The sequence below is a fragment of the Poromitra crassiceps genome (assembly GCF_964638095.1).
Source record: "Poromitra crassiceps genome assembly, chromosome: 17".
Lineage (NCBI taxonomy): Eukaryota > Metazoa > Chordata > Actinopteri > Beryciformes > Melamphaidae > Poromitra > Poromitra crassiceps.
Window position 1 is genome coordinate 15,160,690 of NC_139635.1, and position 24,218 is coordinate 15,184,907.

General features: G+C 43.6%; 1 protein-coding gene across 1 annotated transcript in view; it reads right to left on the bottom strand.

Moving 5' to 3' along the window:
• LOC310792223 (cadherin-12-like) overlaps positions 1-19,261 on the bottom strand; it is a gene marked incomplete at both ends in the record, with an annotated part of 49,191 nt that extends 29,930 nt beyond the window's left edge. Inside the window, one exon of the mRNA XM_083653952.1 lies at positions 18,302-19,261. Within this exon, the coding sequence (XP_083510078.1) occupies positions 18,302-19,261 (960 nt within the window). The remainder of the gene's footprint in view (positions 1-18,301) is intronic.
• Positions 19,262-24,218: the final 4,957 nt, after the last annotated feature.

The window sequence follows — 24,218 nt, forward strand, 5'->3', positions numbered from 1 at the left end:
CCCATGTCTGAAGGAAGTATTAATCTGTCCCCACTCCCCATGTCTGAAGGAAGTATTAATCTGTCCCCACTCTCCATGTCTGAAGGAAGTATTAACCTGTCCCCACTCCCCATGTCTGAAGGAAGTATGAATCTGTCCCCACTCCCCATGTCTGAAGGAAGTATTAATCTGTCCCCACTCTCCATGTCTGAAGGAAGTATTAACCTGTCCGCACTCCTGTCTGAAGGAAGTATTAACCTGTCCCCACTCTCCATGTCTGAAGGAAGTATTAACCTGTACCCACTCTCCATGTCTGAAGGAAGTATCCGCCTGAAAGTGGAAAAACGACCATCACCTTAACAGAGAGAGACATCACTGAACATTCCCATTATTCACTCTTGGATTACTTGTCTCCAAACTCTAAATTAAAGTAACAATTTATTCCAGTTTGCTGACTGCCTCTTGACTCTTCTTATATAAGGTGGTATAATATTGACAATACATACAGTTGTGCTTTGTTGTTGAATGTGACTTGCACTGTGTGGGTACAGCCTTTTTCTGCACAATCTCCTCTTCAGCAGCTCAGCAAGCAGCTGTTTGAGGTTTGGATATATTGAAAGACTGTCTCCAAAGTGCACTGTGATTTCTAGGCCAAAGACTGGTATGAAATATGCAGTGCAGGATGAAAATCAGGGTTTCAAGTGCACTAAAGCTCACTGTGTATGCTGTAGCACAGTGGTTCTCAAAGTGGGGTCTGGGGACCAGAGGGGGTTCCAGAGGGGGTTCCAGAGGGGTCCCCAGCAAACTAATGAATTGTTACAGTTCAGCCTTGGGGAGTTAGCACAGTCCCCAACCTCGGGGTCGCAACCCAAAGTGAGGTCGCGTGGTTTGGGGTCACCCGATTTTTATTTTATTTTATTTTCAATTTAAAACTACGGATGATTAGGGCATTTTCTTTGATCTTCTCCTTGTTTTTTTGTCAGGATTCTGAGAATAAAGTCAAAACTGTCACGGGTCCACTATAGTATAAAAAACAATCCTAAAATGTGGGTCCGAGAGGGGAAAAAATCCTCATGGGGGGTATCTGAGATCCTCATTTATGGGCTTTACCCCCTTTAATACCACTGCACTTGTGTATACACACAGGGGCATATTAGGCAGCAGGGCGAATGTAAGAGAGTGACATACAATCAAGTCTATACATTATAGACTGCTGTACAGTAAGTGACACAGAGAGCAGAGCAGGCTATATGTCTGATGGAAATGTGTAAGACAATGGTTTGTCAAACGATGGCTTGTGATCCAGTTTGCAACAGTTGTAAGCTAAAGCCTCTTGTGATCACCTGACTGGAGGAATTATTTATAGTCTCTTTATCCAAATGCAGATTCAATTTCCTGACACCTTTCCAATCAGAGATGCATTGCAGTTTGGTAACAAAGCGCGTCTGCGTCTGATAACCTTGGCTTCCTCCCAAGGTATCTTTTGTGGCAGGTATAAGCACTTTATTTTATTTATTTATTTTGACGTTTTATTGCAGTGTCATCGTCTGCTCGCTGCCAGCAGAAAGAGGGGGGGAGTGAAGTGAAGGAGTACGTAGCGGGATAAAAGACAGGATAGAGAGACAGATGGACACATCCAAACACAGAAATGCACACAGGCGTAGACACACACACACACACACACACACACACACACACACACACACACACTCTCTCTCACACACACAATGCTATTGTCATGTTCTCTCGGGTATACAGCATAGTACACTAAAGCAGAGGAGAAAACTATTAGAGATGTAAAGCTGCAGTGGGCACGATTTTATGTAACAGGACGAGGGGGTGCGTATAATTGTTAGGATTTGACCAATTCCAGTGTCATTTAATTTCCACTTTTAGTCACATTTCGAAAGACTAGAAGGAAGGTACAATAAACTTTAATGATGCAACAAACATCAATTAGATTTGGCGTATGACTCCATGGTATGATGACGCTCCTCCTGAGCGAGAGGAGGACGTCAGTGATTTATAGGATAGAGAATCCCCCATATAGTCCAGTAAAAATGTCACTTGACCTCACACTAATTGCAACAAAACCAAACTCAACTGATTTTGTATCCTCAATATGTCCTCAATGAAGGAAAAAAAGTGTTAAGGAAATGTATGAAGGGAAATTTTTGAAAATGACCCATATGATGCTACCAAAAACGTTTTTTTTTTTTTTTTTTTACTTTTTTTTTTTTTTTTTTTCTCCTTCAAGCAAAAAACACATACAGGATATAAGTGATGAGATTTATGGCACATAAAAAAAAAAAAGGCTTCCATAGGCTAACATCATATTTAGGTCATTTTCAAAACTTTCCCATACAGTTATTGAGTGTTAAAGTGTGGACCAGTGATGTCACTGGTCCACACTTTAACACTCAATAACTGTCAAATTAAATGACAGACTTCAAAACCGTTTACAGTTTTCTGATATACTACTGATGTTCTAATGATACAAAGCTGGTTGAAAATGGGCGGAGTGTTCCTTTAACACTTTTTTTCCTTCATTGAGGACATATTGAGGATACAAAATCAGTTGAGTTTGGTTTAGTTGCAATTAGTGTGAGGTTGACCCACATATTTGCGTAAAATGCCTGGACTAATAGGGAATTCTACTGGAGTCATGACATTGGTGGTGTTCAGGGGAGGAGGTGTTGTGAAACAACTGCTACGGCGTAGAATCAGCGACTGCGGGTGACACACAAGGTGGGTTACACACACAGACAAATACCAGGGATCTGATATAGGCTACTACTCCATTCAAGTGATTGGCCAGCAGGCCAGAGAGAGGGAAAGCATGGGAGACAGCGATTGGACAGGATTAAAGCGGCGTGTCTATTTATGAATGATGAGTGATATAGGGTTGGTCTGGGCAGAGGTTATGTTTAGGGTTAGGGTCTGGGAGAGAGGGGTCCGTGCGGTCGGAGACCCCAGGAAAAAACTGTTACCATTTTACAATTTTGGAGCTGAAATCAGAACATAGCAATGTTGGTCCAAAAACATTGTTATATAAAAAAAAAAGGAAATTGCGTTGCCAGGCCAGTAGGAGGTCAGATAACATGTAGTCCAAAGAAAGTTTGTGGAGTTTTCCAGAGAAATAGTTATGTCCCAAACAACTGAAATGAATGGTGACCAAATTAGAAACGTAACAAAATGCCTCCAAGATCCAAGTATTCAAAAGCCCCGACAATTTAATTCATTATGCAATATTTCAAAACAACAAAGTGATATAAAGACAATAATGGAATTGTAGACCCTTTGGCGGTCCACCACATGCTGGTTTGGGACATGGTACTTAAATTGTTCTAAATGGCTTCCAAATATCTGTCCTATTCACCTTATCGTCGCTCTCGGGCCGAAACCTTTTATCTAAAAAAAAAAAGGCTATTTTTCACAAGGAAGAAAAAACATTTACATTTTAACATAGTGTAATAGTAATAACAACATTAATAACCAGTAATATAACATCTTTCGCTGGTCCAAACTACCTGAAACTTTCACGGGTTATTTTTGGGTTCCCACTAATTCCATTTTTGAATTTAAAAAGAAAATGGCCACATTTGGAGATACAAGGTTTCCTCCCGACAGCAGCGTTGAGTAGAAGAGACAGTCTGGCTTGAGAGACTAACAGGAAGTGTCAACACAATCGGAGGTTCTGATTGTGTTTACACTTCCTGTGACTCCTTAATTAGGTTTGACCAGGTGAGTCAGACTAGTTTGAGCAGGTAAAACAGCCGGCGTTTTGAACAGGAAGTCATGACACAATGGGTCAAGTGGACGCGGCTACATAAGGTGAATATTGGACACGATGCATGACAGGGTTACTTTGGGCAAATAAGCTAAATCTGCAGCATCCCAATTAGAGGAGGATGGGATGCTCTATTAAGCTGATAAGACAGCTGGACCAAATCAGTGCAGCTTTAAGTTCATTTTCAAAGCGTGACATTACAGTGTAACGACATGTTACAGTGTAACGACATGTTACAGTGTAACGACATGTTACAGTGTAACATGTCACATGGAACAGTGACACAGAACAGGGGAGGGAAACAGGAAGGGGACATGGACATGTGGAAGCGAGTGGATGATAAGTCCAGAGTCATGTGGAGAGCATGCATCATGCATTTGAGCCTGCCAGTCCACCGGGATGCAAAACTGTTGTGAAAATCTTCTGAAGTGTCACTCAACTCGCCAGTCAAGTGTGAGGGCCATGTAGGAAGAGCAGCAAAGGAAAACATACCCTATAGCCTGAAACATCAGGGAGGCAGGGATCTTCCTTGGGGATTGTTTGTTCTTTTGATAAAACATATGCAAAAATCAAGATTTTCCCAAGATGGGGGCAACTTTGCGTAGAATTGTCCAATATGAATGATCTTGCTATCATACCCTTTATTAGCACAGAGAAGCCAGATCTATTCCAAATACATTAAAAAAATGGCTGCCATTTCTGACTCCACCTCCCCCCCCCATTTTTTATGCTAAAATGTCACTGTCCAGGGCGATTTTGATGGTTCTGGTGTCAAATTAAGAGGTTTCTAACTGTGAAAGATTCAAAATGATACATTAATCTTTGCATATTGCCAGTCAGCTGGCTGCTGGCCTGCACCTTGATCTACGAAGGTGGGAAGGAAGCTGACTGACTGACAACCCTCAAACTGTCAAGTGACATCACTGATGACATCACTCTCGGATGGCATCACTCACTGATGAGATCACTCACTGAATGACATCACAATTGCTCGAGTGACATCACTCGGAAGGCTGATGTAAAGTGTATACATTATTCAATTATGTCTTAAGCACACACATACACACACACACACACACACACACACACACACACACACACACACCCTGATTAGCAAAGCGTCTCTGTAGCCTCGACTGCTCTAACCAGAAATTACAGCACAGCGCTTGATGGAAAGGCCAATTTTACAGCAGTGCTGCAGCTATCTGGCAATATCACTCAAAGTGTGTGTGTGTGTGTGTGTGTGTGCGTGTGCGTGTGCGTGTGCGTGTGCGTGCGTGGGTGGGTGGGTGCGGATGTGTGTGTGCGTGCGTGCGTACGTGCATGCGTGCGTGCGTGGGTGTGCATGTGTGCTTGTGTGTGAGAGAGAGAGGTACAGAGGCAACGGTTGGGGTTAAGGATGATTTAATCAGTGCCTATATTGTACATTTCCTCGGACGGAGAACCCAGGTTTGTCTATCAACTCTGGTAAGTTTTATTCAGGTTCATGTGTTTCTACATGAACCGTTGGTTGAATCTCCCTGTTGCCATGAATAACAATAATAATAATGCCCCCTCCATCGTTGACTCAAAATATTTTGAATTTGAGGAGGCGCTATAGTGCAGGGACCAGGACTCATATCCCACCGGCTTCTGACCCGCAGACACGGCCAATTGTGTCTGTAGGAACGTCTGACCAAGCTAGGAGTACGGCTACCGGGAATTAGTGAATTGTACCTGGGTCTCTGATTTTAGGCGAGTGAATTGTACCTGGGTCTCTGGTGGTATAGGTGAGTGAATTGTACCTGGGTCTCTGATGTTAGGCGAGTGAATTGTACCTGGGTCTCTGGTGGTATAGGCGAGTGAATTGTACCTGGGTCTCTGGTGGTATAGGTGAGTGAATTGTACCTGGGTCTCTGGTGGTATAGGCGAGTGAATTGTACCTGGGTCTCTGGTGGTATAGGGGAGTGAATTGTACCTGGGTCTCTGCTGGTAGGCGAGTGAATTGTACCTGGGTCTCTGGTGGTATAGGCGAGTGAATTGTACCTGGGTCTCTGGTGGTATAGGCGAGTGAATTGTACCTGGGTCTCTGGTGGTATAGGGGAGTGAATTGTACCTGGGTCTCTGGTGGTATAGGCAAGTGAATTGTACCTGGGTCTCTGGTGGTATAGGGGAGTGAATTGTACCTGGGTCTCTGCTGGTAGGCGAGTGAATTGTACCTGGGTCTCTGCTGGTAGGTGAGTGAATTGTACCTGGGTCTCTGGTGGTATAGGCAAGTGAATTGTACCTGGGTCTCTGGTGGTATAGGCGAGTGAATTGTACCTGGGTCTCTGGTGGTATAGGCGAGTGAATTGTACCTGGGTCTCTGGTGGTATAGGTGAGTGAATTGTACCTGGGTCTCTGGTGGTATAGGTGAGTGAATTGTACCTGGGTCTCTGGTGGTATAGGTTGTACCTGGGTCTCTGGTGGTATACGTGAGTGAATTGTACCTGGGTCTCTGGTGGTATAGGTGAGTGAATTGTACCTGGGTCTCTGGTGGTATAGGTGAGTGAATTGTACCTGGGTCTCTGGTGGTATAGGCGAGTTAATTGTACCTGGGCCTCTGGTGGTATAGGCGAGTGAATTGTACCTGGGTCTCTGATGTTAGGCGAGTGAGTGCTTAGAGTATTTAGAGACCGTGTGACCAATTTGATCAGAAACACATTCCATCAAGTGGTTTTCATAAAGGAGGAGAAAGTTTCAAATTTGCCGCCATGTTTTCCCGCCCTGCCAGTGTGAGCACAAATAGCTTCCACTAGAGGGCCAAGCAGGTCTCCCTCATTAGCCTGATTTCACTAGCCTGGTTTCCATTTCAGGGTCACATTTCTAGCCAAGAGCTCCAAGATGCAGTTGGAGGTGAGATAATAATATACCACCACTACTATTATGCTATATAACTAGCACTACTAGCCTATTACTACTACAGTTCTATTTTCCTCATTTGGTGAATTACTGTATAGGACCAACAAGGTCTCACAGACAATTGTAAAATAGCAACGTTTTGGACCAATGTTACTATGTTACAATTTCAGCTCCAAAATTGTAAAATGGTAACGTTCTATAGGCTACATAATTCCTGACCATACAGGTTTGTGGTGTGAGGTAACAATAGATTGCTTTTCAGAAAGTTGTGATGGTGTTGTGCCAAACTGCCTCTCCCCACCCTGGCCGGCCCAAAACACCCAGGGCACCGACCCACACCCACCCCACCACCAAGCCTGCATACCCGTCCAGCTCCCACCTTCTCGGGGGAGACCCCGATCCAGCACCCGACGCACGACTCCCGCCCCGTCAGACCCTCGTCCCCCTAATCCAATTCAAAACGCATAATTTTTTTTGCACCTGTGTCCGGCCAGTACAGTAACCTAACCTCTTTCCCTGCAATTGCACGCCACAGCGCGGATGGCAGCTGAAGTCCCTCTCGCCATCAAGCAGACAGTGACGGAAGCATGTGTCTTTATGTCCGCCAAGGGGAAAATGACATAAATTGGTGGGATTCGATATATTAATAGAAACGAATAGAAAATAGCTGATTAATAAAATGTGTGCTGGTGGAACGAAATTCAACTTCTTCAAATAGAGCAGCATCAGTCGGCTGCGTAATTACGCATGCAGTATATTACTGCAGCGGAGGTAGAAGAGAGAAAAGGGATAAACATACAGACGTCTCCCTCTTTCTCTCTCTCACTCTAGTCTAGTCCCTCTCACTCAGTGAGGAGGAAGCTGCTGACGTGACGCTGTGGTTTTATGGGCATGACCACACCTCCACAATGCTTTTGGGCATAAACACGCCTATACGGAGATGTGCGCCGAGATGACGTGAAGCGCAGAGGGCCGACACGCCCACAATTAGGGTTTTGCTCGGCGCTATTCCAGCGCAAAACGGGCGCTAACGCAAAATTACCGCCGTCGGGAAGATAGAGGCCTTAGAGTTAAAGTAGCGGGAGGGGTTAGAAACGGAAAATCCCCGGAAACCACGTACGTTACCATTTTACAATTTCTGAGCCAAAATTGTAACATAGCAACATATACAGATCCTTTCCAAGAAATTAGAATATCATATTCTATAATTCCTTTCAAAAAGTGAAACTTTCATAGATTATACATTCATTACACACAACGTGAAATATTTCTAGCCTTTATTTGTTTCATTTTTCATAATTTTGACCTACAGCTCCAGAAAACCCCCAAAACAGTATTTCAAGAAATTAGAATAGTGTGAAGACAATCAGCAGTTACTTCTCAGTTATGATTCCAGCCTCAGTCCACTCCCTCTGAATCTCCGCCAAATGTTTTAATCATCTTAAATTTGCTTGACAATCCGCTGAAGCCCACGGTCATCCATGGTATTTCCATGATATTCTAATTTTTTGGGAAGGATCTGTATGTTATGGCAAATAGTAGAATATTTCCCGGGAAATCTGTACATTACCCAGCAAGGTCGAGCCTCACGAGGAAAAGTGGCAGGAAATATACAATTTAACTGTTTTGTTTTGTTTTGTTTTTACATTTATCCATAACATCTGTGCCATTTTATGTCATTGGCCTACATCTTGGGCATCTGGCCAAGAAAACTTGCGTGTGTGCATTTGTGTGGTGGTCTGCACAAACCCTTCACATGGTGGGAATTTGACATTTTCATTTTTTGACATTTCCATAAATTAGAAACTTAACTTAACTTTTTGAAGGACTTCGATAGCTCTCTCAGATCAAACGTTATGAGTATTATAATCTGTTATGTAAAAGTAAAATGTGAGAAAAATGGGTAACCCTTTATTTTACAGGTACCCTAGTTACATATGAACTATTTGTAATTACACATGAACACTAAATGTAATTACACAGTAATTACCAATAGTTATAAATGATGTTCATATGTAGTTACATTGTAACGGACCTGTAAAATGGAGTGAGTCTGTTCAACTGTAGTTCATATGTAGTTACATGGTACCGGACCTGTAAAGTGGAGTGAGTCTATTCAACTGTAGTTCATATGTAGTTACATGGTAACAGACCTGTAAAGTGGAGTGAGTCTATTCAACTGTAGTTCATATGTAGTTACATGGTACCGGACCTGTAAAGTGGAGTGAGTCTATTTAACACTTTGAGTGCCACGGCCCTTGGGCAAAAGGTTGCTTGCTGTGCCACATAGGCCGCAATGCATTTTAAAACAGTCATATAATTTCTTTAATAATTACTATGTAAACACTGAACACGCACAAATAACGATGAGACTCTCTTCTATCACCTGCAAAAAAAAGTTTATTGATCCCATTTTCCGTTCTTTAGTTATGAGCCGGAGAAGATAGCTTGATTGAAGCAAAAACAGCCCTTTTTTTCTACGAGCTGAGATAATGAGCCTTTTGTGAAATTAAACATTTCAAGCACATCACTGACTCTGAAGCTAATTTTCTGATGTCTGGGTCTGTCTGGGTGAAGTGTATGCTGCTCTGCGTGCTCCCCCCCCCCCCCCCCCCCTCAACTGCACACGCCTCCTGGGTGTGTCTGTTGGCTCTCAGTCTCTGCTGAGTTTGCTGCGCACACACAGTGAATGGTGCGCGACATCCAGCTTTTTGGTTCCGCGTGTGTTTGTCACGGGCTCGCATGCTTCCAGTTCGGAAATAATAAGGCTGATTATGCGAATGTGCTGTGGCAGCGTACACGGAGGTGCGAGTTGTGACAGCGGATGCAGCTGCTGCAGGGCACAGCTGGCGTTGTGCTCGTTGTGCTTCATGCACGTCGATGCATACGGACGGATGCGATGCGATTTCCTCCTTTTCCCCAGTGACTTCTTCTGTGTTTGGCTCCTTTTTCTCTGATCAGGAGAGTGCTGTCGCCACCTAATGGGTTTGTAAAATAGGTTATCGACCTCCAATAGCTACAATATTGTTAGAGGCGACGTAAGAAGCTTAGATCGACACCCCCCCCCGTCAAAAAAACAATTTGGAGTTACTGACGCCATTTGGCGTCGCTGGCAGCCTACGGTAAATTTCTAATGACGCCATATGGCGTCGCTGGCACTCAATGTGTTAACTGTAGTTCATATGTAGTTACATGGCACCGGACCTGTAAAGAAGCTCCGGGCTGGGACAGAGATTGCTAAAAGCCAGTGGTGGATTTGAACCACTGAACTTCAGATTGCAAAGCAGGCGGCTTTAACCACTCAGCCACGAGGGCTTTCCAACTTTCTTAGTGGAGTTTGGGAGGATAACTGTATGTCAGTCAGATGTAGTTGTCACTTCCTAGCTTTGTTATTATAAGCATAGACTTGGGGGGAAATGTTGATACTTTGTTAGTTGTAGCTTGAAAGGCAGGCAATATTGATTAATGTGAATGCATTTCTGCAGTGTGACTGTGCCAGCCCCCCCCCATGAGCTGTAAATGGCTCATGGGAATATTTACACCACAATTCAGAAAATTATTAGAATGTATTTTTTTATTTAAAATCTTTAAATATAACTAAATGTTTCTAGAGCACAATGCATACAATTTATTTAGCAAATAGGGGGGAGTCTTTGAGGGGCTTCGACTGGGTCCCCAACAAATTGAGAAATTGGGAAATTGATGGGGAAATGACTCATTTACAATAAGCTAACAATTAGAATGTAGAAGAATGGCTATTTTGATTATAGTTTCACTGTTACCTCTATACCTACAATACTTTTATTAGAATTTTTGTATGGGAATTCTGCATGGACAAAATCATACCTACAACTAAATAAAGTATCAATATTTCCCCCCAAGTCTCTGTGTATAACAAAGCTATGAAGTGACAGCAACTACATCTGACTGACATACAGTTATCCTCTTAAACTCCACCATGAAATTTGGAAAGCCGTCGTGGCTGAGTGGTTAAAGCCGCCTGCTTTGCAATCAAAAGTTCAGTGGTTCGAATCCACCACTGGGTTTTAGCAATCTCTGTCCCAGCCGGGAGCTTCTTTACAGGTCCGGTACCATGTAACTACATATGACCTACAGTTGAAAAGACTCACTCCACTTTACAGGTCCGGTACCATGTAACTACATATGAACTACAGGTTAATGGTCTCACTCCACTTTACAGGTCTGTTACAATGTAACTACATATGAACTACAGTTGAACAGACTCACTCCATTTTACAGGTCTGTTACAATGTAACTACATATGAACTACAGTTGAACAGACTCACTCCATTTTACAGGTCTGTTACAATGTAACTACATATGAACGTAATTTAGAACTATTGGTAATTACTGTGTAATTACATTTGGTGTTCATGTGTAATTACAAATAGTTCATATGTAACTAGGGTACCTGTAAAATAAAGGGTTACCGAAAAATGTCTTTAAACATATTCCACAACGCTGTATTTTCTACAGTGGCATTCCACCATAACCATAAAAATAAATACTTTCCCCTTTGTTTTATGAAAATAATTATTCAGCATGATGTACTACGGAGATGAAAGTAACCGAATCGCCCAAAATCTCAAAATACCTGAAAAACAGATTTTCATATCAAGGGTTTCTGCAGGCCACCACACATTTGTGTGCATGTAAAGCAAAGCTTAAAGGAACACTCCGCCCATTTTCAACCAGCTTTGTATCATTAGAACATCAGTAGTATATCAGAAAACTGTAAACGGTTTTGAAGTCTGTCATTTAATTTGACAGTTATTGAGTGTTAAAGTGTGGACCAGTGACATCACTGGTCCACACTAACTCAAATGAATAACTCATTAACTCAAATCAACTCTCAATAACTGTCAAACTAGATGAATGATGAATAGTTTGACAGTTATTGAGACTTGATTTGGGTTAATGAGTTATTAATTTGAGTTAGTGTGGACCAGTGATGTCACTGGTCCACACTTTAACACTCAATAACTGTCAAATTAAATGACAGAATTCAAAACCGTTTACAGTTTTCTGATATACTACTGATGTTCTAATGATACAAAGCTGGTTGAAAATGGGCGGAGTGTTCCTTTAAGCTTTTGGGATCTGGCCGAGAATGTTTGCGTGTATTTGTGTGCACGTTAAGCTAAACTTAAGTTGCTTAGATAATTCCACATGAGACAGGGAGGAGTCATTATGTGTGAATAATGATAACATCCCGCGGTGTTCCAATCTAAAGGTCAGCAATCTGCGGCTGTGGCTGCCTCTGGCATTTTCTCTCAGTCGGAGTGGATTAGTAAGGCCTCAATCTAGCATAATGGACCTTGATGTGAAAGACAGCAGACTTCATGAGACTAATAACTTTACTGTCCCTACAAGGTTGGAAAAAAAAGACCTCAGGCACAGCAGAGGGATCGCAGAAATCAAAGCAATTCAATGAAATAAGTTGGGGGAGGGGAGTTGATGGTTTTGCTCGGCTTTGTCAGGGATACTTGCCCCTACACCTGGGATGATGTATTTTTGTAGGCTTACCCAGAAGTCCCTGCACTTCCTGGTTCGTAGGTGTAAAAGGCGATGGGATTTTTGTATGGGAATTTTGGTTAAATGCATGAAATTAGGTCTGTGGTTACGAAAAGTTTATGAAACAGTGACGCTTGTGTTCAGCAAGATAGAAGTAAATGCTAGGGATGTTAATGATTTTTCGACAATCGATTAATCGATCGTTAAGAATTTGATCGATCAAACTATACCGATTAATCGACAATGTAGGCTATGTGCTATTTTATCATTTTTCTTTTATTTTCTGAAATGATGTAACACCGCGAGGGCAAAATGTAACTGTCACTGCTCATACAGAGGAAGAAGAAAGCCATAGCAGACAGAAAGTCCAGGGTGGAAGAATTACACCCAAAAAGACAACAGTCATCATTGTATACATTCTAATACAATGTTGAAATATGTCATGTCCACAAGCACAATGACAGCTAAGCTAAATGCAGGACGTTTAGTTAGTTGATCAACTTGTTGGGTCGGCCTAAAGACACGTAAAACCCTGCATTTTGTATGTCAAAAGTGTTTTTTTAATATAATGATTAATTGATCATTAACCTGACCAATGAATCGATTAAGGAAATTGATAAAAACGTGCATCCCTAGTAAATGCATTTATTTTTTACACGATTTTCAGAAAATGCTTGGTTCTCATTTGTGGTCGTTATTTGTGAAGACTATCTTGTGAAGATGGAAGTGCTTTCTGGACTCATTCCTGTGGTACGGTATACATCAGATCGGCGATATGGCCCCGCCCCCTTTTAGGGGGAAAACACAAGCTACTCATTGTTAATGTATACTGTAAATGCAATGTAAAATAGCTGTACAATTTTTTTTTTTTGAATTTTTTTTTAGTATTTTATAAATGACCCAAAGACACCACAACATGACAAGTACAACTCGGCCGGCTATATAATCCGCAAGATACATCGAAAATAGTAATTTTATCCATCTTCAGTCATGTGACTCATGTCCCTTCTGTGAGCTCGCCTGTCAGTCTCTCATGGGCACGAGCACCATTTGAAGTCAGCATCTTATGGTTTAAACATACAAGTTGAGACTTTTTATGGAAACATAGAAGTTTTATGAATACTTAAAAATGAAGCCTATCTCTAATTCGGCATACACATCCAAATATAATTAAATGTTTCCCCAGTGATTCACACAGTCCTCACCGTGCAAAATACACAGTGGAGGGCGGTAGTAGCACAGCGAACAACTTCCAAAATATTAGATATTACATTCACAAAGTGCTTCTTGGGAGATGATATTTATGCTGAATTGGAGAGTGGTGTCTAACGATTCGTAAGGTTTGTAAATTCTGTTCTGGCGTATTTAATTTTCCAATAAGCAGGGCCACATTTAGTTGCCCGATTTCTGAATGGAGTTTGGTGTGAATGCCACTCCACATAAGAAAATGGGGTAAGCTAATGTTTAGCTGATCTGTTGATCGCAGTTTCAGCAACATAGCGACAGGGGGCGGGTGGAGAAGCTTTGAAGCAAGCTAATATTTTGCGGCTGTAGGTAGTACCTGCCTCATATAAGGCATATAAGGCATATAATGCTGTATCCAGCCTGACGACGTCCCACCAGGTTACATGCATCGATATCCACATTGACAGTGTTACCCCATTATCCATATTAATTTAAACCATTTTAAATAGTTTGTTTGAAGTGTCTTCTTTTCCAGACGGGTTCCCCTCTAAAATGCCCGGCCTACTGTACTACAAAATGACCTATTGCCGATCTGATGTATTCAGCTGGGTGCTGCTACCCACCTGCCAAAGAAAGACAAGCAGCTGGTGTCAGAAGACGTTTCAAATCTATTTGGGGGTGCGGGACCAAGTTCAACCAAGTGTGAGAAGGAGAACTATGCCATTTGATTGGAAGAACGTGGAGGTTATGAAGGGAATAACAAGACAGGAAAGCTTCACGGGTTGCCTGGCAGCCCTCTGTTCATGTTGTGTTCCATCGCATGGCCATTCAGACGCATGATCTGAATCCCAGATATGCTGCACACCTCTTGTAGCTGAGATGGGGGGCGGGGGACGAGAAGAGAGAGCCAGTAGACAGGTGTGAATGGAGATAGAGCCAGTAGATAGAGTGGAAAGACAGGAGGTGTGAATGGAGATAGAGCCAGTAGATAGAGTGGAAAGACAGGAGGTGTGAATGGAGATAGAGCCAGTAGATAGAGTGGAAAGACAGGAGGTGTGAATGGAGATAGAGCCAGTAGATAGAGTGGAAAGACAGGAGGTGTGAATAGAGATAGAGCCAGTAGATAGAGTGGAAAGACAGGAGGTGTGAATGGAGATAGAGCCAGTAGATAGAGTTGAAAGACAGGAGGTGTGAATGGAGATAGAGCCAGTAGATAGAGTGGAAAAACAGGAGGTGTGAATAGAGATAGAGCCAGTAGATAGAGTGGAAAGACAGGAGGTGTGAATAGAGATAGAGCCAGTAGATAGAGTGGAAAGACAGGAGGTGTGAAGAGAGAGAGGGCCAGTAGAGTGGAAAGACAGGAGGTGTGAATAGAGATAGAGCCAGTAGATAGAGTGGAAAGACAGGAGGTGTGAATAGAGATAGAGCCAGTAGATAGAGTGGAAAGACAGGAGGTGTGAATAGAGATAGAGCCAGTAGATAGAGTGGAAAGACAGGAGGTGTGAATGGAGATAGAGCCAGTAGATAGAGTGGAAAGACAGGAGGTGTGAATAGAGATAGAGCCAGTAGATAGAGTGGAAAGACAGGAGGTGTGAATAGAGATAGAGCCAGTAGATAGAGTGGAAAGACAGGAGGTGTGAATAGAGATAGAGCCAGTAGATAGAGTGGAAAGACAGGAGGTGTGAATAGAGATAGAGCCAGTAGATAGAGTGGAAAGACAGGAGGTGTGAATAGAGATAGAGCCAGTAGATAGAGTGGACAGGCAGGAGGTGTGAACTTGGAGCAAAAAACAAAAGATAAAAATGGTGGGGAGGATCGAAAATTATTTGTTTTTGCTCCAAGTGAAATGTTTTATGGTCACTCACCAGAGGTCACTCAGTAGGTCACGGGTTGGCTTGGTTCCTTAAAACTCTTTATATAAGGATTTTTCTAAATGTCTATGGAGAAAATCATTGGGGAACTCACTTCCGGGGCTGGAAACGTGACGGAAAGTCACGTGACTGTTGAGCTCTATGTCGGTTATGTTTAGGCAACTAAAACAACTTGGTAACTAGGTTGGGGTTTTGGTTTGGGTCGAGGTTCAAAACTGAACACGCTGGGAGGCGAGCCAGCCACCACTCGTCCTTTACGTGTCAGCGTCGTTAACGTTAAAGACCACCAGAGGTCGCCACTACTTCCTGGTTACAGCTCCCGAGTCCCGACTCATGTGCATGTGTGCACTGCACACATGCACTTACTCGCACGACAGCAAGAGGTGGCATTGCTCGTTTTAAGCACCTTGAAATTCCACCATTCTTCCAGCTTGTTCTCCTGGCCTTTGTTTCTATCTCTCCTCTCTCCTCCTCCTCCTCCTCAGTTCCCCTCCCCCCTTTCTCTTCTTCTCCACTCGCTTGGCCTCTCGTCTGCACTTCAACAGAAAGAGAGGTGTCATCTGAGTGAGAAAACCGCTCAGCTGTCACTACTGCAGCCTACAAAGCAATGACTCAAGCATGCCCTGGGGATGCTGTTTGTGTGTGTGTATGTGTGTGTGTGTGTGTGTGTGTGTGTGTGTGTGTGTGTGTGTGTGTGTGTGTGTGAGAGAGTTTGTCTGTTTCTTGCACCTTGAGCACATCCGCCCTCAATAAACCAGCGACATAACATCCAGTACCTCTCTCTGGTCTCTCTCTCTCTCTCTCTCTCTCTCTCTCTCTCTCTCTCTCTCTCTCTCTCTCTCTCTCGCTCTCTCTCTCTCTCTCACACTCACTCACTCACACTCTCTCTCTCTCTCACTCACTCACTCACACTCTCTCTCTCTCTCTCTCTCTCTCTCTCTCTCACTCACTCACTCACTACCACCACCACCCACACACAAGTCTGGTGGGTCCCAGCTCAACCCCTCACCTTGATAGCGAGTGCAGTGTCACTGTCACACAATGTCACTGTCACTGTAGATTAGCCTCACAGCGTCCATGCATCCCAACAGGCCACCAGACAGATGACACTGGCTTGTGCTAAATGCTCCTCTCCACATCAACATGTCCTGAGAGAGGCGAGGCTGTAATTAAGCAAGAGCTTAAGAGACAATGCTGGCCTGGCCTCTGGTCTCTAGACACAAGGCAACTTTTTTTACAGCTCGTCCCCGCAAGGAAAACCACAACGTTGGTTGATTTTCAAGGTGGTGAAACCGACCGATGGCTATACGGACGCAACCTCTTGTGGTCGTGTGCATGCGTGCGGTGCATACGCCAGCGTCGGGATCTGTTAGCAGGAAGTAGCGGCGATCTCTGGTGGTCTTTAACGTATACGGCAGTCACTGATATTGAAATGGCTCGCTGACACGTTAGGGGGTGTTAACTGGTAACATGTAAACGTCCCCGTCTTTCAACTTCCTCGTCGCCAGAGACCCGGTTTCCTGCCACGACATTTTCCTTTTTTTTTTTTTTTACCGTAACCAAAACCACGACCCTAACCTGAAGCAAGTGACTGTATTTTACTTGACTAAACATAACTATTTTCAACCAGGAAGCACCGGCAATCTCACCGATCCTGGTTTACATCGTGCACATGTGGCAGCGAGCTGTTAGCACCGTGCCGTCCTCCCCGCAACAAAACTGAAACATAACTGTATCGCCTCCTCGCACGGGTTCACTCATTATGTCGATTTGGGAGTGATTGGAAATTCACATAATTCTGTCGTTTCGTATGAGGACGTGTTGCTTTTGTTAGAGGTGGTATCGGTTATGCTCACCAAGGTCCAGCATCTCCATAATAACTGTGTCTAAGAGCCTGTAGGATTTTCACATTACAGACCTGCAAATTTGATCCTGGTTACCTGACATCGGCCCCAAAACTCCAGACCATGATTCAATCAACAAATTAAATGTCCATATTTCACCAGAAATATGTGTTTAGTTGCATGATCAGACTTGGTTTAATGTGGTTTTTCTGAAGAAACAACAATCAGACTATCAGAGTGAGCAAAATTGGACGAAGGCACCGATTGAGCATAATTATCCTGCCACTGAAATATACAGACATGATATTTATAACTGAACATAATGAGGCTTTGTGCGCCATCTAAACACAGCAATGACGGCATCTTCAAGAAACCTGGCGCCATGGAGTTGTGTGTTTTGCCAAAGTACGCCATGGCTCTGAAAAGCCTGACATTTGCTAGGATAAGCTATTCAATCAGAGCGCCACACGCGGTTTTCACATTCGTATTCCTACAGTGTTTCCACACACACACACACACACACACACACACACACACACACACACACACACACACACACACACACAGATTTCTCCAAGTTGGTTGTAGTGGATAATAGGATTATGCATATTCTTCTTGATTGTTCCTCTGAGCTCAGTCACAAACGGTTTCCCTTCTGAAGAAGAACAAAAAATCAACATTCTCCATCTCACCCTCCAGCTCTGTAGTTATTTGGAGGTTCTGAAGAAAAGGTGCTTTTGACCTTTTCAAAATAATGTGGGCTGAAATAACTGCTATGAAATTGCTTTGAGGCTTGGCTACTGTCTGATGCAGAGATCTGAGAGCAGGAACTCCAGCAGGGTACCATTCCACTCTCCGTATGAGGGGAAATTCTCATTAAGGAGTCTTACAGTGAATGTCCACTGGCGATGCTACAGTTGGAAATATTGGACACCTCGTGGGCGTGGAAGTTGGTGGGTTGCCAACTACATAAATATAGGTTGAACTGAATGCATGCAAGGTAATTTTTCTATTGTGTGTTTTGTTTTCAACATAATTAATCACATTAACAAGGCATAAGCAAGTGAGCTTATGAAATATTGATCTAGTGAATACTTGATCAATATTTTACTGAACACCAACAAGCACATCTTCTCTAGTGAAGAGTAGGAAATAGAAAGCTTATTTCTTAGTGTGCTCTATTAAATGTGGAGAATGACAGCAATGTTGTACTGTACCTTTCCGACGTACTGAGGTTCAGCTCCAATATGCTCCTCCAGGACAAAGAACTGGTTCCAGATCCAGCCTCTCTTGGGCCGTTGTGGGGAATCCTTCTCTGTATCCAGAACCTTGGTCAGGTTCCTCTGCGCTCCGATGGAGGTCCTAGAGTTTTGGTTGGAGAGCTTGGGGTTGAGGTTGGCATTTAGATTGGTTTGTGAAGAAGCTCTGAGTTTTGAAGGGGATTTGGAATTGGATTGTGAAGCGGGCCTAGCATTGAAGTTGGAGTTAGTATGTATGGTGCCAGATGTGTTGGACTTTGGATTGGGACTGGATAGGGATGAAAACTTGGCGTTGGGCAAAGGAAATGGCTCCGAATTGGTCTTAAAGTTGGATACTACCTTTGAAGTAGAGAGTGGCTTTGGTTGCGACAGTGATGCAGACCTCTGTTTTGTGCTGGTTTGGGAGTTGGATACTGAAGATAGGTTGGGGTTGAATGTTGCAGATGGCTTGGGGTGGTTGGAGCTGTTTCGTGACAGCTGGTTAGAGTTCGATTTAGATGCGGACACTTGCCTAGGATTACGGTGGTGTTTGGGCACTGACTGCAGCTTGAGCCTGAGGCTAGAGTTTGAGTTGGGCTGGGAGCGAGGCCATGTAAAGTCTGAGCTGCGGTCGGGCTTGTCGGAAAGATGCGATGGGGAGTTGGGGCTAAGCTCCAGCTGAGACATTTGCCTGAGGTTAGGGTTGGAGCTGGAGAGCTGGCTGGCCTCAAGCAGAGACATACGTTTCGGGATAGGTTCCGGGTCGGCGCTTGGGAGTGACTTGGGCCTCGGGTTAGGGTTTGGGCTGGGGTCGAGGTCGGGTTTCGGGTTAGGGCTGTGGCTGGCCTGGGTCCCATAGCAGCTCTGGAAGATGACACACAGGATGACCGCCAGAGGACAAAGACAGGAAACTGCAGCCACACTGGCTGGAACTCTCATTGTAGAGAAAGAATGTTGTTAAAACGTCTGCCCCTCTCACCTCCACTGTGTTGTATACACAGACACATGCACACACTCAAACACACACTTTTGGTCCCCTTTTCACGGGGGACAGAGTAGACAATAGTCTCTAAACAGTGTCCACTCAATCATTTTTGGATTTGTCTCTCCTGGGGGGAAAAAACTCCATGATCCAATTCACCATGCTCTTTAACTTCACTTGGGTGCAAGAAGTTCCATAATGTGTGGTGGGTTTCTTCTTCCTCCCAACATTGTTTCACATTTTGTGGACCACTCAGCTCTGGTGTATTTGTTTGATTTGGATTGGAAACACCAGTTTATCTCATAATTGACGGGCAATGATGTACAACTGAGACAAGTCCATTATAATCCTAGGAGAGTCCAGGGTCAAGTTGTGCTTCAAAACCATGTATAATCCATTATGGAGTCCTTCTTCTCCATGTTGAAAGAAGGTTGGCTCAGGGGATCTCTCAGAGGTAACATCACAGAGCTGCCTTTCCTGGAACAGAGAAGACGATGAAATCCATGAACAGTTGATCAAATACTAGTAAAATGTACCAATAAACTCTGATCAAAAGAAATAAAAGCTTAATTTTGCTTTGAAGGTATATACACAAACAATGATTGATTGCTCTAATTTGATGGACTCTGCAATTAACCATAAACCATTTTCTACACTAATAGAACTGTAACTTTTTGCAATATTATTTGTGAGAAATCTCCCTAAAGCAGAAACCATATCTCAGCAATGTACTTGTTCTGTTCAAATGTCAAAGCTTCAAGCACAAACTGATTCGAGATTATTTTAACTTTATTGAACTTTTCGGACAGGATTCGTTTTCAGGACAATGTTAATGGCCAAATTGGCATCGGACAAGAGATCTTCGTAATCACTCTCCAAAATTACCGCCACAAAAATGTATCGTGCATCGTAAGAAAACTCTGCTCCCAGATTCTCGTCATAACATCACACACATCATTCTAACTGCGTGATGTTATTGTCTCTCTGTCCACTATGTCAATCTTATTTGTCTTTCATATCACTTTGTTTTGTACTGCTATCTCTCTCTCTCTCTCTCTCTCTCTCACACACACACACACACACGCACGCACAAACACAATTGATGTTGAGGTGCTCGAGCAATAACTATACAGCAAAGATGAAACAGCAAAGAGAAGTCATGACTGGACCAGAGTTGAGATCTTGTGTCTGATCTTAATTGGGGCTGACTGGCATTTTCACTTGCAATTTGAGCAGTGCTTTCCCAAAGGAAATGATGCAATATTCTGCAACAATTTCAGATATGTCAATTCGGAAGGGACTAATTTGACTCAGGATTCTTTTTTTTACTGCGGATTTTGAAGGAGGTAAAGGGCTGGGGCCAGTTGCACAAAGCACCTTATGTCCGATTTAAGGTGTCCATAAAATAAATTTGGTTGCACAAAACACCCTTAAATCTTCTCCTTAAAGTTAAACATTTTAAGGAAAACGTAAGCACAAGATTTAAGGGTGTTTTGTGCAGCCAAATCTATTTTATGGACACCTTAACTCTGACCCTAAGGACAATCTTAACCTAAGGTGGTTTGTGCAACCGGCCCCTGGTCTTTTTCTTAATGTAGGTGTGGGTGTGTCTTGATGTAGGTGTGGGTGTGTCTTAATGTAGGTGTGGGTGTGGCTGGGTTCCTCCGTACATAACCCCCAACTAAAAAAAACAAAACATGCAGAAGATCGTCATCCGACCAGTGACGACAACATCTGAAGTTGGTCCCCGGGCGCTGGAAAGAAAAAGCGACCACTGCTCCTGGCCTGCCCCCTGGAGGGAAGGACAAGCCTGGATGGGTCAAATGCAGAGGACATATTTCACCGGCCACCGTCAGCATGAGTGTGTGTTGTGGCGCATGCATGTGTTGTAGTGTGTTGTGTGACAATAAAGACGGGCTGCCGTCTGAAATCGTGTCGTGTCGTGTCTTAATGTAGGTGTGGGTGTGTCTCAATGTAGGTGTGGGTGTGTCTTAATGTAGGTGTGGGTGTGTCTCAATGTAGGTGTGGGTGTGTCTCAATGTAGGTGTGGGTGTGTCTTAACACCTTAAGTGCCATAGCCGAAATAATTCGTCTTACATAATCCAACGCTTAAGTGCCAGAGCCGAGTTTACTCGTCTTACATAAACATTTTTTTTTTTTTGACGGTGGGACATCAATCAACAACTTTTACATCTTCGAGATCACTATTGGAGCAAGATAATGTGTATAATCTATTTTACCGACCCACTAAGTGTTGACAGTGCTCCCCCAGACGACCGAAATCAAAGAAAAAACTGCCGCGGGACCAAGCCGTTCAAGGAAATGCCATGGCGATTTTACAGTAATCCGTTCCAGACTTGTCTTGCCTGAGAGCGGCCGCGCACCGGCAGCAGCACACAGAGAGCGGAGAGCGATTTGCAAAATAGATCATAGGTGAAACACACTTTGAAACACCTCAGAAAGGCCAGAATCAACATCTGCCCATCGCCCACGCATTCCCCGGCCCATCTTGACTCGCACAAGGAGCGTCTGCACGCAGGCAAGCAGGCAGGCAGGCACACAGGCAGGCAGCAGCAAAAGCGCTTCTGACACGCCCGCTGTACAGCCAGGAGGAAGGAGGAGAAGACACACGGAGGGAGGAGTTTGAATGAGAGGGGTGTTTCCTGTTGTTATGGAGGAAATTACTGTTCAAAACTATTGTTTAGAATGTCTGACGGTCTTACTGATGCCAAAAATGAATGGTTAAAGTGACTGTTTCACAAAAAGCCATTTATCTCTGAATAAATTTCCAGACGCTGAAACCATGCTGTACTCAACGGCTAATATCTACATAACTACTAACTCTGCAAACTAACTCTTTTAGACAGAGAAAGCACACATTCTATTAGTTATTTTTAGATGATTGGTGTTCATGAATTCTTAACAGAAAAGAATCCTCGGCTGTTTCTAAAATGAGCCAGAATCGTCAAAAACACCCCTGGCACAACTTACCTACAGGAATGAAAACATGGCTGGCATTCAATGTGTTAATGTAGGTGTGGGTGTGTCTCAATGTAGGTGTGGGTGTGTCTTAATGTGGGTGTGGGTGTGTCTTAATGTGGGTGTGCAGAGTGCATCAAAATTACCCACATGGCAGATCCCCACGGGATGAAGATTGCAGGAATGATTACATTAGCCATCTACCCCTGTCAAATGAACCCTGTTTGAATAGGGCTCTATTCTGAATAGGGTTTTATTCCCCCCTCCCCCTTCCCCCTCTCCTGCTCTCTCCTCTTGCTCCTTCCCCACCTCCTATAGTCTCCAACATTTCCCATTCCCTCCCCACCCCATCACTCTCTCACATTCCCCCTGCTCTCCTCCCTTCTCCTGCTCTCTCCTCTGCTCTATCCTATATTTCTATATTTTCTATATTTCTCTATCAATTGTTCAAAGTGTTATCATTATTCTGTAATTTGCTACTGTTGTGTCAGCTAGAATTAGCTAGACATATTCTCTGTGAAGCCCTCTGAGACATGCTTGTGAACTAGGGCTATATAAATAAACTTGACTTGACTTGACTTGACTTCTGAATAGGGTTCTAGTCTGAATAGGGTTCTAGTCTGAATATGGCTCTAGTTTGAATAGGGTTCTAGTCCGAATAGGCATCTAGTCTGAATAGGGTTCTAGTCTGAATAGGCCTCTAGTCTGAATAGGGTTCTAGTCCGAATAGGCCTCTAGTCTGAATAGGGCTGTAGTCTGAATAGGCCTCTAGTACTCTGAATAGGCCTCTAGTCTGAATAGGCCTCTAGTCTGAATAGGCCTCTAGTCTGAATAGGCCTCTAGTCTGAATAGGCCTCTAGTCTGAATAGGGCTGTAGTCTGAATAGGCCTCTAGTCTGAATAGGCCTCTAGTCTGAATAGGCCTCTAGTCTAAATAGGCCTCTAGTCTAAATAGGGCTGTAGTCCGAATAGGCCTCTAGTCTGAATAGGCCTCTAGTCTGAATAGGCCTCTAGTCTGAATAGGGCTGTAGTCTGAATAGGGTTCTAGTCTGAATAGGCCTCTAGTCTGAATAGGCCTCTAGTCTGAATAGGGCTGTAGTCTGAATAGGGTTCTAGTCTGAATAGGGCTCTAGTTCGAATAGGGTTCTAGTCCGAATAGGCCTCTAGTCTGAATAGGCCTCTAGTCTGAATAGGCCTTTAGTCTGAATAGGCCTCTAGTCTGAATAGGCCTCTAGTCTGAATAGGCCTCTAGTCTGAATAGGGCTGTAGTCTGAATAGGCCTCTAGTCTGAATAGGCCTCTAGTCTGAATAGGCCTCTAGTCTGAATAGGCCTCTAGTCTGAATAGGGCTGTAGTCTGAATAGGCCTGTAGTCTGAATAGGCCTCTAGTCTGAATAGGCCTCTAGTCTGAATAGGCCTCTAGTCTGAATAGGCCTCTAGTCTGAATAGGGCTGTAGTCTGAATAGGCCTCTAGTCTGAATAGGCCTCTAGTCTGAATAGGCCTCTAGTCCGAATAGGCCTCTAGTCTGAATAGGCCTCTAGTCTGAATAGGCCTCTAGTCTGAATAGGGCTGTAGTCTGAATAGGGTTCTAGTCTGAATAGGCCTCTAGTCTGAATAGGCCTCTAGTCTGAATAGGCCTCTAGTCTGAATAGGCCTCTAGTCTGAATAGGGCTGTAGTCTGAATAGGCCTCTAGTCTGAATAGGCCTCTAGTCTGAATAGGCCTCTAGTCTGAATAGGCCTCTAGTCTGAATAGGGCTGTAGTCTGAATAGGCCTCTAGTCTGAATAGGCCTCTAGTCTGAATAGGCCTCGAGTCTAAATAGGGCTGTAGTCCGAATAGGGTTCTAGTCTGAATAGGCCTCTAGTCTGAATAGGCCTCTAGTCTGAATAGGCCTCTAGTCTGAATAGGGCTGTAGTCTGAATAGGGTTCTAGTCTG